We start from the raw sequence: 17,495 nt of genomic DNA, 5'->3' as shown, positions 1-17,495 counted from the left end.
TGTAGGCTCTCCTGCTTGGGTGGGAGGTTGGACTAGATGACCTCCAAGGTCCTTTCCAACTCTGTTAATCTGATACATCCAAAACTATAAATCAAAATGAAGTGAAGCAACCTAGCTGACATTTCTTGATATAGTTTCACATCTACCTGTCAGGCTTGGAAACCATACTAGGCCGTAGGTTTCCAGATGCTGCCACATTTCTCCCCTGAGGGGGAGAAGGGGGGGTGATGGGTATGGTTACATTCTTTTCTTTTATTTTATTTTATTTTTATTTATTTATTTTGTCACAACAATATATGTAGGTATCATACAAAAAGATTATATAGTATATAAACACTTATATGAGTAAATATAAGGAGGTATAAGCATATATATATATAGGAAGAAGAAAAGAAAAACAAATAGACAGGAACGGTAGGCACGTTTGTGCTCTTATGCACGCCCCTTATGGTCCCCTTAGGAATGGGGTGAGGTCAATAGTAGAAAGTTTTTGGTTAAAGCTTTTAGGATTATGGGAAGAGACCACAGAGTCAGGTAAAGTGTTCCAAGCACTGATGATTCTGTTACAGAAGTCATATTTTCTGTAATCTAGATTAAAGCGGTTGACATTAAGTTTAAATCTATTAGTTGCTCTAGTATTATTGCAATTAAAGCTGAAGTAGTCTTTAACAGGAAGGACATTACAATAGATGCTTCTGTGAGTTAAACTTAGGTCTTGTCGAAGGCGACCCAGTTCCAAGTTTTCTAAGCCTAGGATTTCAAGTCTGGTGGGATAAGGTATTTTATTGTTTTCAGAGGAATGGAGAACTCTTCTTGTAAAATATTTCTGGACATGTTCAATTGTATTGATGTCAGAGATGTGGTGAGGGTTCCAAACAGGCGAGCTGTATTCTAGAATTGGTCTAGCAAATGTTTTATATGCTCTGGTTAGTAGTGTGGTGTTTTTGGAAAAGAAGCTACGCAAGATTAGGTTTACAACTCTTAGAGCTTTTTTTGCTATGTAGTTGCAGTGGGCTTTGGCACTTAGATCATTTGACATGAAAACTCCAAGGTCTTTAACGGGATGGGGATCGTCTGTAAGGTAATGTCCATCTAGTATGTACTTAGTGTTTGGGTTCTTTTTTCCTATATGTAAGACTGAGCATTTGCTGGTTGAAATTTGGAGCTGCCAATTTTTAGACCAAGCGGTTAGATGGTCGTTTTGAATGATAGAAGTATTGTCTGTGGTGTTAAATAGTTTGACATCGTCAGCAAAGAGAACACAATTACTTGAGATATGGTCACAAAGATCATTATGTATAGTATAAAGAGTGTTGGTCCAAGGACCAACTTCTTCAAGCGGTCAAGGTCGGATTGTGTTCGCATCTGCAGAAGGAGTGGCAAGAAGAGGTTTCGAATAAAGTGGAAGAACATTGGACCATGTGACCGGCAAAGGGGTTGGGGGGGTGGGACTCTTGGGGTTTATATAACTGAGAAAAGAATCCGGAAGTTTCAGTTTTGGAATTTCACTCATCCGTGTGCCAGTTTCCTTATGCTAGTAAAGAACTTTGAAAGACAATGGCTTCAGAGGTTTTTTACTAGCATAAGGAAACTACCGCTTTCTCTTTCTTTTCTGTTTTGGTGCCTGCCCCTAAAAGTTGTAGGAAGATATAGAACATCTGGCTAATTGTTGTTTATTGAATAAAAGTGGGAAAATTGAAGCTGGGTTTTTCCTTAGAAGATGGCCAACAACAGAGAAAATATCTCCCCGCCCCTTTAACCGACATCTCTTCTGGTTTGCACCAATGTGTGTAGTTAAATGGCAGTGACTCCAGTTGTGTCCATGTATTTCAGGCAGGAACGAGCCCATTATGATCAAACAAAATCTTCAGAATTTTGTTTCAGAAAACCAAAAACGCGAAGTCGGTTAAAAGCAGTGATGGGATTCAAGTAATTTAACAACCGGTTCTCTGCCCTAATAATTTCTTCCAACAATCAGTTTGCCAAACTGTTCAGAAAGTTAACAACCGGTTCTCCCGAAGTGGTGCGAACTGGCTGAATCCCACCACTGGTTAAAAGCCTTCCTCATGCTATACACTCACACTTTAGGAATGATAGCCTGGGCTACTAGGCCCCAAGACAAGGTGAAGTGTGCATAACATAAAACAACATGGTTGGAAGAGACCAAATCTAGAAAACTCCAAGGTCCAAATCATTCTGCATGATTTGGAGAGCTTTGGTTTTAACAGAGATATCAGGCCACAGGAGCTGCATTATAGGTTTTCTCGGGAGAACGGTAAAGGAAAACAAAACATTCCCAAGCAAACTGTTTTGACCTGATTGAGAGATAGAAAAATAGAATCATAGGGTTGGAAGAGAACTTGGAGGTCTTCTAGTCCATCCCTGCCCAATGTATACCATCCTGGGCAAATGGTTGCCCAATCTATTCTTGAAAACTGCCAATGACGGAGCACCCACAGCTCTAAGAAGTGAGCTATTCCATTGGTGAAATCAGTTAAATGAGGAGCCAGATTGTTGGGGGCAAGAGGCTGACTCTGTAAACCGCTTAGAGGGCTGTAAAAGCACTGTAAAGCGGTATATAAATCTAAGTGATAGTGCTCTCTTTGTGTTATCTTTCTCTCACTGTTTCTGTCTGTCTCTCTGTCTATCTATCTATCTATCTATCTATCTATCTATCTATCTATCTATCTAATCTATCATCTATATCTATCTCACTGTTTCTGTCTGTCTCTCTGTCTGTCTATCTATCTATCTATCTATCTATCTATCTATCTATCTATCTATCTATCTATCTATCTATCTATCTATCTTCTATCTAATCTATCATCTATATCTATCTATCATCTATCAGAATGTACTGCAGGCTGACTCTGCCCACTGCCAGGAGTTCGATCCTGACCAGCTCAAGGTTAACTCAGCCTTCCATCCTTCCGAGGTGGGTAAAATGAGAACCCAGATTGTTGGGGGCAAGAGACTGACTCTGTAAACCGCTTAGACAGCTGTAAAAGCACTGTAAAGCGGTATATAAGTCTAAGTGATAGTGCTCTCTATGTCTTACCTGTCTCTCACTGTTTCTGTCTGTCTGTTTATCTTTCTATCTGTCTGTCTACTATCTATCTATCTATCTATCTATCTATCTATCTATCTATCTATCTATCTATCTAATCTATCATCTATATCTATCATCTATCAGAATGTAGTACTGCAGGCTGACTCTGCCCACTGCCAGGAGTTCGATCCTGACCGGGTCAAGGTTGACTCAACCTTCCATCCTTCTGAGGTCGGTCAAATGAAGACCCAGATTGTTGGGGGCAAAAGGCTGACTCTGTAAACCGCTTAGAGAGGGCTACACAGCACTGTGAAGCGGCATATAAGTCTAAGGGCTATTGCTATTGTTCTGTAACCAACATTACACTGGTTAGGGAGGAAGCCCAGAATCCAAGAGACTGTACAGCCGTCCGTTTTATTATTTACATTTAAAATTATTCATTTGCTGTACAGTCATCTCCTGTATTGCACCGGGGGGCGGGGGGGCGGAGGGGGGAGGTGTTCTTGAAAAAGGAGGAAGATCATTCAATCAAGCCGGGCAGCGGGTAGATTTCTCTCTCACTTCGAAGCAGGCAACCAGGGAGGAAGGCACCATTCAAGCACTGATGTTTGGTTAAACAGCTGTGGACGCGTCATGCCGAGAAGTCCTGGGGTTCAGGGCATAGCCTTCAGCGTGGCCATGCGTGACCCCAGATTCTCTTGGAGGTAGTAGAAGAGGTGAAGTTCGTAGTGTTCTCCAGATTCGGGGACCCGGATACTGTGCCGCTCCTGCGGATAAATCTGGGGGAGGAAGAAAGGTAAAGAAATCCAGCTGTCAGCGTTCCAGGAAACCCCCTCTTCAAGTAAAGACTCCGAAGCAAGCATCTTTCAAAGTTCTTTTACCAGGTTAGGTAAACTGGCACATCTGGGGAAGTCCGAATCTAAGAGATCCGGGTCTTCCCTCAGTGAAACACACTCCAAAACCACCCCCTTGACCCCTCTGCCGATCACATGCTCCAATCACCAACTATCCCATCTCGAGACATCACTCCGACCACTCCTTCTCCAGATGCAGGACTGGCCTGACCTTGACCGGCAGGAAGAATGTTATTATGTCTAATGGCCCCTTCTACTAACCCACACCTCCTACTTTCCCACACATAAGAAAGTGGCAGCGTGGAAGCTTCCGGCCTAGTATGGCTTCCAAAGCTGACACCAGCTGTGACTGGGATGCAGAAGGCTGGGATCCAATCCTCAGGATCTCTGGGGAAGAGGGCGCCAGATGTTCACCCACGTCCTAGCACCTCAAGAAAATGTAGACTGTTTCTTTCCACCTAGAGCTACGGAAAGCCGAGCTGTTTCTTGCCAACCTTTGAGAAGGGGGGGAAATGATATCTACTTTCCCGCAAAACTGTCGTAAAATCTGATCGCGTGACCGAAGGATTCTGCAAATGGCAGTAAACATGGGTTGCCTAGCACCTGAGGTGTGGTCAGGTGACCCCTGAGGGACATCAGAGGAGTGGTCACGTGACTCTGAGGAAGTAACCATCAGGGCTGGGTTGTAACTCCCGTGTTCCAGGTCACAACAGGTACATCACAACGTCAAACAGCTACTAAGAAACAGTGGTAAATCAAGGACCACCTGCATACCACCTTTATTCATCCCAAATTCCTTTTGTAATTTCTCAGTTCTACAAGATTCTGAGGGTCTGAAAGAGCTGCAGGCTGTGGAAGCCAGGAGGAAAAGGGTTGACCTGGCTGGATTCATTTTATCAGGGGTACAAGAACAACATCTCTCTTGAGTGTTAGCCAGGAGCTCTCCGTGGTCCTGATCCTGCTTCAGCCTTGCCCCTTCTGTGAGATCCAGCCCAAACCAGACCCAACTGCATTTTAACCTTTGCAAAAATTTCTCTGCTACCTGGAGGTCGTAGGGTTTTCCGGCCCTGACCAGGAAGCTCAGCAAAATACTAGTATGTGCAAAATGAACATTTTCATCCAGGAATCCATGCAGTAGCAATAATCGGTTGGGCCTGATGAAACCGACAAAAAAAAAAAGGAAAAATGTAATTAGAAGTACAATCCAGCGGCTTCACAGAAATTAACTATTATATTTCCTGCAGATTTTCCCCCCCACATCTAGGAATGTAGTATTTTATAAAATCACCTAATGACCAAAAGAACGAACAAAAACCAATCAAAGGGAGCAACTGAGATAAAAAGCAAAGAGCTAAATCCAGCAACAATACTAGAACTGGTTTTCTTCTCAATAATTTCATCGCTCACACATATTTGTGACTCAGCTTCTAAGGCAGTGGTTCCCAACCGGTGTGCCGCGGCACTAAGGGGTGCCGTGAGATCTTTTGAGGGTGCCGCCAAAATTTCGGGGAAAAAATTGCATTCTCTCTTGGCGGGAGAGGGGGAGGGAGGGGACTACCGATGCACTCGGAGAAAGCATCGATCAAGGTTTGCTCTAACTCGCCCGGCTCTTTTTATTTTATTTTATTATTATTATTATTTTAAAAAAGAACCCCCTTCTTCAATTCAGACTCACACAAGACGCCGAGACCAGAGGATCTCGTTACAAGGGCTGTGAAGTGACGCTATCCGATCAACGCATGCGCAAAAGGCGCCTCGAGGCAAGACACCGCTCTCTGCGCATCGCCAAGCACTGACCTCAGGAAAATTTTGCTCCGAGAAATTGTGGGCGGAGAAATAAGAACTGCGGCCAAAAAGAGCAGCGTCGCCGCAGTTGCTGCATAACGTCTTTTTTTCTTTCTTTTTGCGCACCTCCGGCTTTTGGTTTCCTGGCAGCAGCGCGGGTTTGTGGAGAGCGAGGACGAGGGTCAGAGCAGGTAAGGGAGGGTGAGGGGGTCTCTCCTTTGCTATTCCTCCACGAGGACCCTAACGGAAGGAATACCGCCCGTTTGCAAGGCGTGCTTGGGCAGGGTTCTTTATTCCAGTCGGAATAAAAGCCACAGGCTAAAAGCCACAGGCTTAACATCAAAAGAGTGGGTGCTGTTTGCATGCCCTCCTGGGAGGCGGATTTTCATTCTCTAGTTTATTTTCATTTATTTTCTTTTCCTACCAGCCTCGAGGGGTTGGCGTTGAGTACCGTATCCCGTATATACAGTACAGGTAGTCCTCGACTTACGACCCCAAAGGAGCCTTCCTCTCCCAATTGATGTTGCTAAGGGAAAAATGGATTAAGTGAGTTTTGCCTCACTTTGCAACCTTTCTGGTCCTGTTTGTTAAGTGGATCACTGCGGTTGTTAAGTTTGCGGTTGTTAGTAACGCAGGTTGTTAAGTGGATCTGGCTTTCCCCCATTGACTAGGTCACAAAAGGGGATCATGTGACCTCCAGGAAAACTGCAGCTGGCATAAATACAAACTGGTTGTTGTCAAGCATCCAAATGTAAAATCACGTCACCGAAAGAGATGCTGCAATGGTTGTAAGTGTGGAAAATGGTTGGGAGTCACTTTTTTTCAATGCCGTCGTAACTTTGACTGGGGCCTGTGGCCTATTTCCTTATAAGGGTGCCGGGAACTTTTGAAAGGCTTTCCAAGGGTGCCTCAAACAAGAAAAGGTTGGGAACCACTGTTCTAAGGCATACTCAGGTAAATCATTTGTCAAAGCCATCACTGGAAAAAAAAACTTATTACAGGGAGTCCTCGATTTAAAACCACAATTGAACCCAAAATTTATGTGGTTAAGTGAGAAATTTGTTAAGTGACTTTTGCCCAATTTTATGACTTTTCTTGTTAAGTGAATCACTGTGGTTGTTAAATCAGCAACACGGTTGTTAAGTGAATCTGGCTTCCCCTTTGAATTTGCTTGTCAGAAGGTCACAAAAGGGATCACTAGACCCCGGGACATTGCGACCGTCATAAATACGAGTCAGTTGCCAAGTGCCTGAATTTTGATCACGTGACCCCAGGAATGTTGCAACGGTCATAAGGGTTAAAAAGGATCCTAAGTCATTTTTTTTCAGTGCTGTTGTAACTTTGAACGGCCACTAAGTGAACTGTTGTAAGTTGAGGACTACCTGTATTAGAGATATGCATGTTTTCTTTTTTCTTTTTACGCAAAAACATTTTTTATATTCTTTATTTAAGAATCACGTATACTTACTGCGAAGGGAATTTCTCTGCCTGCATAACTACGGAGCCCAAATAATAGCCCTGTTCGTTATCGTCTGGATGTCCCATGTAACGCTCGGTGTAACCCGTGTCGTAGAAAAGCCACAACGTGACCGGAGCACCCGCAACTGCAACCTGCACGAAGAAGAGTCAAGTTGGCTGTAAACATTTGGAAGGATTGTCTCGACTAGATCCCAGCCTATCCATTCCTTCTTGTCTTGCCAGAGGTAAAATACACTTATCTTCACTACCAGAGCGGAATTGTGAGCGCACGCCTCTTCTGCGCATGCGCAGAGGGTCAAAAACGGGACATGATGACCAGTGGTGTGTTGCTACCGGTTCGCTCCGGTTCGGGTGAACTGGTAGCAGCGGCAGCAGGAGGCTCCACCCACCAGCCCAGATGTCATCAAAAACTGTAGCAAACTGGTAGCGCCGGGAATTGAAACCCACTACTGGTGATGACATCCCAATGGGTGGGCGGGGCCTCCTGCTGCCAGCCCTACCAGCTCATGCGAGCCGGATAGATCCAGCTGGATTTCACCGCTGTGTCTTGCTTTCTGGTGCTTTGGAAAATAAGTTGACCCTCTCTTCTTTGTGGCAGCCCCTCAAATACTGGAATACCGCTATCATGTCAGCCCCGGGCCTTCTACGCCTCCACATCACACGTGCCCAGAGGAAGGGAATGGGCCACGGCAGGGGAACCAACCTTGAAGATCTCTGGCCTCTGCAGCAAGGCCACCAGGGAAAGAAATCCACCATAGGACCAACCATGAATGCCAACCCGGTCTAAATCGATGAACTCGTATCGGGAAGCCAAATACTGTAAGCCCTCCACTTGGTCACCGATTTCAATTTGTCCCTGTTGGAAGAGAAAAAATATCACCAAGTGTATAAATTAGAGAATAACAAGAGTTAGAAAGGACCTTGCTCAAACAGGAGACCTTATACAATTCTGGACAAAGAGCTGTCCTGTCTCTTCTTAAAAGCCTCCAGTGATGGAGCATCCACAACATTTAAATATAGAATTGAATAACAAAGTCGGAAGGGACCTTGTAAGTCATCTAGTCCAACCCCCTGCTCAAGCAGCAGACCCTATACCATTTGTGACAAATGGCTGTCCAGTCTCTTCTTGCAAGCTTCCAGTGATGAAGCCCCCACAACATCCGAAGGCAACTTCTGTTCCACTGGTTGATTGTTCTCACTGTCAGAAAATCTATCCTTGATCAGTTTCCATTCACTGTTTCTTGTCTGGTCTTCAGGTGTTTTGGAAAATAGGTATGACCTCCACCTCTATGTGACAGCCCCTCAAATACTGGAACACTGCTACTTCTAATAATATTTACTATTAATAATATAATATAAATAATATTTACTATTGTGTTGTAAATGTTGTACCTTGATGAATGTATCTTTTCTTTTATGTACACTGAGAGCCTATGCACCAAGACAAATTCCTTGTGTGTCCAATCACACTTGGCCAATAAAAATTCTATCTATCTATCTATCTATCTATCTATCTATCTATCTATCTATCTATCTATCTATCTATCTATCTATCTATCTATCTATCTATCTATCTTCTGAAGGCAAGCTGTTCCACTGTTTAATTGCTCCCACTGACAGGAAATTTCTCCTTAGTTCTAGATTGGATCTCTCCTTCATAAGTTTCCATCCGAAACTTCTTGTCCCGCTTTTAGGATGAGGCCGGCGTCCTTACTCAAGTATGGAAAGGATAAATGAACTCCAGCTGCTCTCTTCACATTCCCAGCTAAAAAGAACTTCACTCTGGCTTGTATGTTTATTCACTGTTAATGTTTACCATCACTTTTGAGGGCTCTGCTCTCCCCCCAACTGAGAATGAGAGCAGAGAAACAGAAAACAGGTAGGACTTCAACTCCCAGAATTCTTTAGTCAGCAGTCTGACTCAGTCTGGTTGCCAAGGTTCCAAGTAACACCCACAACGAAAGAAAATTCCAAGGCTTGAAATTCCTCAAAGCTACATTTTATTAGAGATGTCATATTGGCACAACTAGGAAAACCCAACTCTGAAAGTTCCAGGTTTTCCCCACCCAAAGAAAAGTCCAAGTCCCTGATCAACACCCATATGTCCATCACATGGTCCAATCAAACATTGTCCCAACTGGAGATGCCTCCCAATTCCAGCCCTCCACGTGCAGGGCAAGATGTCCTTGGCTCTCAGAGAAAAGAATGTTATTTTGACTATATATCACCCATGCTCCATACAATCCCCCCTCCCAACTTCCCACAGCAGTAAATGTGGCATGTCTGAAGGCCTAACACTAAAGATGGCTTCCAGGCCTGACATTGGTCCAGAGGACACCCAAAATTACAAAAAAGACTCATGAAAGGGCCATTGGTCCCTTTCAGCATTTGCTACCTCCATTCATGAGACAATTTACCATCTTGTATTTGAAGGCACCTTCAAAGGTCAGGCCCCGGTGGCAGGAACCTCGGTTGTCCAGCACCACGACCACATAGCCCAGGGAAGCCAGCGTGTTTAGTCGGAAATATTTGACCCCTTTAAAGCAGTTGTTTACAAGCTGCACCTGTAAGGAGGCATGAAAAGATCGTCATCCTTTTTATTCATCAGCGAACAATAAAAAGACATAAATAATCACATCTTGGACTGGTGTTTTTTGGAAATTCAGATTCCAGCCAAGAAGTTGGAAATATTCAAATATTCATGTAAATTACGACATGCTGAATAAATCCCACAGTTAATGTCCAAACAGAATGTTTTTTTTATCTTCCTAAAATGGATAGTACTCATTCAGGGGTGAAATGTAAAATTTGTTACTACCGGTTCTGTGGACGTGGCTTGGGGGGGTAATGTGACTGGGTGGATGTGGCCAATTTTGTTTTTTTACTTTTAAAAGCGTTTTTTCTACAACCTCTTTGGCTGAAGAAGTTGTTTAAAAAAATGCTTTTAAAGGGTTCTGACGTTCCCAGCTGAGTTGCCTGATTGCCAGAACCTTTTAAAAGCATTTTTTAAACAACCTCTTCGTCTGAAAAGGTTGTAGAAAAATGCTTTAATGAAGCTGAGGCGATCATCAGAGCTTTTTCTTTTAAAAGCATTTTTCAGCCAAAGAAAAATGCTTTTAAAAGTTAAAAAACCTCTGATGATCAGCTCAACTAACAAGTGAGGCACGGATTTTTGCTACTGGTTCTCCGAACCACCCACCTCCATCGCTCTACCGGATCAGGTGATTCGGTCTGAACCGGGACCATTTCACCTCTGTACTCATTCATGGCATAGGGGCCGCGGTGTGGCTCAGGCTGTAAGAAGCCTGTTATTAAAACACAGCTGCCTGCAATTACTGCAGGTTCTAGTCCCACCAGGTCCAAGGTTGACTCAGCCTTCCATCCTTTATTAAGGTAGGTAAAATGAGGACCCAGATTCTTGGGGGGGCAATAAGTTGACTTTGTAAATAGGAAACAAATAGGATGAGACTATTGCCTTACACATTGTAGGCCGCCCTGAGTCTTCGGAGAAGAGCGGGATATAAATGTAAATAAAAAAATAATAAAAAAATAATAAAAAATAAAATAAAAAAATGGTTGTGAAAAATAAACCAAACACAGTTTTCCCCATCTCCATGTGCTCGACTTGACATTAAGAATAGATTTTATCTTTTATCTCTAAATTTCGTTCCAGAGAACTTACATAAGTGAGATGATAACCTCCACCATCTTATCATGATTATGATTTCTATTACAGGAAGTCCTGTAAGAGGTAGAGCTTTTTGTTTCGAAGTTACAGCGGCATTCAAAAATATGACCCTTTTTCACACCGTTGCACCATCCCCATTGTCACAGGATCAAAATTTGGAGGTTTGGCAACTGGCATGAACTTAAGACAGTTTCAGCGTCCCAGGGTCTCATCATGTCAGTGATTTTCTGACAAGCAAAGTCAATAGGGAAGCAGTGGTTCACTTAACAACGGTGGCAAGGAAAGCCATAAAATGGAGCAAAACTCAGTGAACAACTGTCCTGCTTTGCAACGGAAATTTTGGACTCAGTTATGGTTGTAATTCAAGGACTGCCTGTACTCTAGTGGTTTCCACTTTCAGGTGACAGTTCTCAATTCTAAAACACCGAATCATTTATGGGATATAAACCCTTTCTGTAAATACAGACCATTCCTCAAAATACAAACTCACCTGTGGGCCCCCATAGATGAAAAGCACCGTGGGGTATTTCTTCCCAGGTTGTAAATCATGGGGCTTGTACATCATCCCATAAAGCACAAAGCCTGAGGAGCTCTCAAAAGAGAAGATCTCCGGTGGGACGTAATCTGGGAGAGATCCTGCAGGAAGCAGAGAAAGGCATTGTCAGAGGGAGGGAGGGAGGGAAGGAGAGAGAGAGAGAGAGAGAGATCCCAAAGCTATCTGCAAGAAGTCAGATTTAAATTGGGAGCAAACTGGTTTCAAAAGGCTGAAATATGGCGCATGGGACAAATGGGACACCTGAATTAGGTCTCAATGCCCATTTCTGCAGTTTCAGGAGATCCAGAAATGTTTTCCACTAAAAAATAAATGCCTTCTTTCCTTTTCTTCCTTCCTTCCTTCCTTCCTTCCTTCCTTTCCTTTCCTTTCCTTTCCTTTCCTTTCCTTTTTTATCTTCCTTTCCTTTTCTTTCCTTCCTTTCATCTCTTCTTCCTTTCCTTTCCTTTCTTTTCCTTTCTTTTCCTTTCTTTTCCTTTCTTTTCCTTTTTATCTTCCTCTCCTTTCCTCCCTTTCCTTTCCTTTCCTTTCCTTTCCTTTCCTTTCCTTTCCTTTCCTTTTTTATCTTCCTTTCCTTTTCTTTCCTTCCTTTCATCTCTTCTTCCTTTCCTTTCCTTTCTTTTCCTTTCTTTTCCTTTCTTTTCCTTTCTTTTCCTTTCCTTTCCTTTCCTTTCCTTTTTTATCTTCCTCTCCTTTCCTCCCTTTCCTTCCTTTCTTTCCTTTCCTTTTTATCTTCCTTTCCTTTTTCCCTTCCTTTCATCTCTTCTTCCTTTCCTTCCTTTCCTTTCTTTCCTTCCTTTCATCTCTTCTTCCTTTCCTTTCCTTTCTTTCCTTTCTTTCCTTTCTTTCCTTTCCTTTCCTTTCCTCCCTTTCCTTCCTTTCCTTCCTTTCCTTTTTTATCTTCCTTTCCTTTTTTCCCCTTCCTTTCATCTCTTCTTCCTTTCCCTTCCTTTCCTTTCCTTTCCTTTTTTATCTTCCTTTCCTTCCTTTCCTTCCTTTCCTTTCCTTTCTTTCCTTTCCTTTCCTTTCCTTTTTTATCTTCCTTTCCTTTCCTTTTTTATCTTCCTCTCCTTTCCTCCCTTTCCTTTCTTTCCTTTCCTTTTTTATCTTCCTTTCCTTTCCTTTCCTTTCCTTTCCTTTCCTTTCCTTTCCTTTCCTTTCCTTTCCTTTCCTTTCAATTCCATTCCATTCCATTCCATTCCCTTTTCTTCAAGTGTCCAATTTCCCACAATAAAAGCCAGAGTTTCTGCCTTCTGGCACAAAGCAATTTTCCTTCCTTCCCTCTCAATTTCTTTCCTCCCTTCCTCCCTCCCTCCCTCATAAAACCAGAATGCAGCTGAGCGTTGCAAGCCCCACAGCACCCTGAGCATTCCTCCTAGATCAGAGTCATGCCCGGCCTCCAAGAGAAAATCACCTACCTGAAGAATTCAAAATGGTGGCCCAGAATTCCTTGCCCCTGTGAGCAATCCCTTCTTCCAGTCCAGTCAGTTTGTAGAGGGAGACTTGGTGAGGGCATTTCTGGTTACTGAATTTACATATAACCATGTCGCAGTTCTGCAAAAAGAAAGAGAAATCATTAAGAGAAATTTTAAACCTGGCCTAATTCAATAAGTTTTTTAAATATTGTTTTTATCTTGTATTTATTCTTGTGTTTTTATCAGGCTGTAAACCGCCCTGAGTCCTTCGGGAGATAGGGCGGTATAAAAATTTGATTAAATAAATAAATAAATAAATAAAATAAATACCAGACCCCTAAACCAATGGCTGGCTTGCATTCCAGTTCCTTCTTCACTTTTCCTCAAAGACAAGGTCAACTCTACTACAGCTGGACCTCCGTTTCTTCATGATAGAGCAAATCTCCAACCAAATGTTTCTCAACCATGGCAACTTGAAGATATGTTGACTTCAACTCCCAAAATTCCCCAGCCAGCATGGACAACGGGGTGAAATGCTGTGAAGTCTGCTACTGGTTCGCTTTGCTACCGGTTTACTTTGCGCATGCATGCGCGGTGTACACCACACATGTGCTTTGCGCACAGGCGCACTGCAGGCACTGGAAAAGGAGGATTAAGAAGACTTTTCTGAGTCTTCAAAGGTAAGTAGAACAAGGGGGGGAAACAGCTGTGCTGCACGATTTAGATTCGCTAGAGAGCAGGATTTCCTGCTTTCTAGCGAATATAAATCGTGCGGCAAAGCTGATCGTCGGAAATATCAGTTCGCCTGAACCTATAGCATTTTTTTACACTACCGGTTTGCCTGAACTGGTAGCATTTATTATTACCGGTTCAGACGAACTGGTCCGAATTGGTATCATTTCAAACCTGATGGACATCTGTGAAGACCCAGCTCTCTGGAAAAGGCTCTAAAAAGCTGGGAAAGGTGGAAGGGAAGAGAAGAAGAGAATGTCCAGCAGCAACGTGGAGGGACCAGATGTAGTGGTTTCTGACTCCCAGAAAGCTGGCTGGAGAATTCTCGGAGTTGAAGTCCGCACAGTTTCAAGTTGCCAAGACTAAAAAACACTGACTTAGCTATCCTGCCACTGGCTTCAAATGAAGGGAATTCCAGTCCCCAACACAAATGGAGATGCTGACAAATAGAAGAAGGTTCTTAAAGGCCAAATCTAACTTCCTGCAAAGCTATTGTGCAAACCATCTGCGTTTCCTGTGTCGGATGAGGAGAGCACATCTTTCTTCTTCTGGCCTGGCCACTTTTTACAGAGGCACAATTGAGATCATTTTAACAAACTGCATCCCCATTTGGTTTGGTGGCAGCAGAGCCTGACATAGAAAGTCCATACAGAGAGTGGTGAGGACAGCCAAGAAGATTATAGGAAGCTCACTTCCTGTTATTCAGGGTGCTGCTTATAAGCGCTATGAGCTTAGAGCTCAAAGCATCATTAGAGCCCGCACACACTCACTTTATGGCCTGTTTTTATTGCTCCCCTCTGAGAGAAGGTTTCAAAATATTTCTACCAGGATTACCTGATTCTGTAACTACTTTGTTCCCTGTGCCATTCGTCTGGTAAACTCGCAAGATTGATTTTTCTTGCCATATTACATGTATACATCCAAACTAGACTGTGTTGTTTCTCCGTGTCGTATAATATATGTGGGTATATGCATAATTATGTATGTATGTACTGTATTTTTCGGAGTATAAGATGCATCTTTTTTCCCCAAAAAAGAGGGTAAAAATCTGGGTGCGTCTTATACTCTCAAAGTAGCCCTGCCCAGCTTCTCAAATGGAGTTCAGAGGCTGGAAAAAGCATCAGAAACGAAGCTTCAGAAAAGAAGCCCCCAAACAGAGCTTCAGAGGCTTTTTTTCTGAAGCTGTTTCGGAGGCTTTCAGAGGCAGAAAAAAGTTTTTTTCTGAAACGAAGTTTCAGAAGTTTCGGAGGCAAAAAAAAAAAAGCCAAAAAAAACAAGGCACAGAGCTCAGAACCAAGGAACCTGTTGCTAAAATTCACCACTGGGAACAGCTGATTGGGGGTGTTCCGGGAGGCCGCTCCATCTGCCAATAAGCTTTTTTCTTATTTTCCTCCCTGAAAACTAAGGTGCGTCTTATACTCCGAAAAATACTCCGGTATGAATTTATTTATTTAGTCATGTTTATGTAGTATATATTGGAGGTGGTGACCCTTTGAACAGTTGTATGCAATGAAATTTCATTTCAATGTATGCCAATTGGTGTACAATGTGACAATAAATAATAAAATAAAATAAATAGTGTACAAAAGTGACAATAAAGTTATTCTATCGATTTTCTTACTGTTGACTTTGTGGGTTGTAGACCCTAACTACTACGGTGTATAAACAAAGCGTTATAACATGGATCTACGTGTGAAGGTTGATCTTGCTTATTTCCACAAAGTGGGATATATCAACCCAACTTCAGACTGAGTCTGAACATCATGCTCCGATAACTTCACTTGGTATACAGCAAACACTGTAGAACAGGGGTCTCCAACTTTAGCAACTTTAAGACTTGTGGACTTCAACTCCCAGAGTTCCTCAGCCAGCTTTGCTGGCTGAGGAACTTTGGGAGTTGAAGTCCTAATCTTAAAGTTGCCAAGGTTGGAGACCCCTGCTGTAGAATTTAATGGACAAACTCTCAATAGCTAAGTTCACACATCTGGCTGAGCAAAAAGAATATTGCTGCTTGGCGCAATATCTGTCTGTCTCCTCTATGGGTAGTCCTTGACTTACAACCACAATTGAGGCCAACTTTTGTGTTGCTAAGCAAGACTGTTGTTAAGTGATTTTTGACATATTTTATGACCCTTCTTGCCACCTTTGTTCAGCGAATCACTGCCGTTGTTAAGTTAGTAACATGGTTGTTAAGTGAATTTGGCTTCCTCATTGACGTTGCTCATTAGAAGGTCACAAAAGGGGATCCCAGGACACTGCAATTGTCATAAGTACATGCCATTTGCCAAGCATCTGGAATTTTGATCATGTGATCATAGGGATGCTACAATGGTCGTAAGTGTGAAAGATGGCCGTCAATTACTTTTTTCAGTGCTGCTGTAATTTCAAATGGTCACTAAATGAGTCGAGGACTACCTGTACCAAATTTACGATCAGGACAGGACCTTCTCAAGAAGATAACCAGGTTCCCTTGTAGACCGGCCCTTTTCATGGTGGCATGATAGATTAGAACAGTGTACCTGACTAACATAGCAAGCATGTGAGAAACCGTGTTCGGTCAGCCGCTGAATTTCTCCAGGGTTCTCGTAGCTAACGACATATAAGTGGTGTTCCAAGGGAGAATCTCTTGTACCTTCAAAATATACCAGTTTGTTAACTTCATCCACCTGGATCTGATTAAAAAACAGAAGCAAAAAACAGAAGTGACCCACATTTCTACCATCAAGGATATCGAAGCAGCCAAGTCAGTTTTTAGCTTTACGGCCTGATAAGGAAGTTAATGCAGAATTACCTATTGCAGGGGTCTCCAACCTTGGCAACTTTAAGACTTGTGGACTTCAACTCCCAGAGTTCCTCAGCCAGCTTTGCTGGCTGAGGAACTTTGGGAGTTGAAGTCCACAAGTCTTAAAGTTGCCAAGGTTGGAGACCCCTGCTGTAGAACTTAATGGACAAACTCTCAATAGCTAAGTTCACACATCTGGCTGAGCAAAAAGAATATTGCTGCTTGGCGCAATATCTGTCTGTCTCCTCTATGGGTAGTCCTTGACTTACAACCACAATTGAGGCCAACTTTTGTGTTGCTAAGCAAGACTGTTGTTAAGTGATTTTTGACATATTTTATGACCCTTCTTGCCACCTTTGTTCAGCGAATCACTGCCGTTGTTAAGTTAGTAACATGGTTGTTAAGTGAATTTGGCTTCCTCATTGACGTTGCTCATTAGAAGGTCACAAAAGGGGATCCCAGGACACTGCAATTGTCATAAGTACATGCCATTTGCCAAGCATCTGGAATTTTGATCATGTGATCATAGGGATGCTACAATGGTCGTAAGTGTGAAAGATGGCCGTCAATTATTTTTTTCAGTGCTGTTGTAACTTCAAATGGTCACTAAATGAGTTGAGGACTACCTGTACCAAATTTATGGTCAGGACAGGACCTTCTCAAGAAAATAACCAGGTTCCCTTGTAGACCGGCCCTTTTCATGATGACATGATAGATTAGAACAGTGTACCTGACTAACATAGCAAGCATGTGAGAATCCGTGTTCGGTCAGCCGCTGAATTTCTCCAGGGTTCTCATAGCTAACGACATATAAGTGGTGTTCCAAGGGAGAATCTCTTGTACCTTCAAAATATACCAGTTTGTTAACTTCATCCACCCGGATCTGATTAAAAAACAGAAGCAAAAAACAGAAGTGACCCACATCAAGGATATCGAAGCAGCCAAGTCAGTTTTTAGCTTTACGGCCTGATAAGGAAGTTAATGCAGAATTACCTATTGCAGGGGTCTCCAACCTTGGCAACTTTAAAGCCTGGAATTCTGGGAGTTAAGTCCACCAGGTTTAAAGTTGGCAAGGTTGGAAACCCCTGACCTAGAATAGAATAGAATAGAATTCTTTATTGGCCAAGTGTGATTGGAGACACAAGGAATTTGTCTTGG

At 42.8% G+C, this 17,495-nt stretch overlaps 1 protein-coding gene across 8 annotated transcripts in view; it reads right to left on the bottom strand.

Annotated features, from left to right (window-relative positions):
* Positions 1-3,444: 3,444 nt before the first annotated feature.
* The window catches only part of DPP8 (dipeptidyl peptidase 8), a 47,519-nt gene continuing 33,468 nt past the window's right edge, over positions 3,445-17,495 (bottom strand). For 7 of the 8 annotated variants that reach the window (XM_058155935.1, XM_058155939.1, XM_058155937.1 and 4 more), the window contains 8 exons: positions 16,075-16,227; positions 12,827-12,962; positions 11,346-11,491; positions 9,585-9,731; positions 7,871-8,023; positions 7,157-7,299; positions 4,946-5,057; positions 3,445-3,828 (listed from right to left, as the gene is read on the bottom strand). In XM_058155935.1, coding sequence (XP_058011918.1) covers positions 3,703-3,828; positions 4,946-5,057; positions 7,157-7,299; positions 7,871-8,023; positions 9,585-9,731; positions 11,346-11,491; positions 12,827-12,962; positions 16,075-16,227 — 1,116 coding nt within the window. In that variant the 3' untranslated portion in view covers positions 3,445-3,702. Of the gene's footprint in view, positions 3,829-4,945; positions 5,058-7,156; positions 7,300-7,870; positions 8,024-9,584; positions 9,732-11,345; positions 11,492-12,826; positions 12,963-16,074; positions 16,228-17,067; positions 17,221-17,495 lie in introns of all 8 variants that reach the window. The other variant, XM_058155932.1, reaches the window with a different exon arrangement.

Source organism: Ahaetulla prasina, chromosome 13 (assembly GCF_028640845.1).
Source record: "Ahaetulla prasina isolate Xishuangbanna chromosome 13, ASM2864084v1, whole genome shotgun sequence".
In the NCBI taxonomy this organism is placed as follows: domain Eukaryota; kingdom Metazoa; phylum Chordata; class Lepidosauria; order Squamata; family Colubridae; genus Ahaetulla; species Ahaetulla prasina.
Note: the sequence above shows the minus strand (reverse complement) of the source record. Positions and strands in the feature narration are given on the sequence as shown.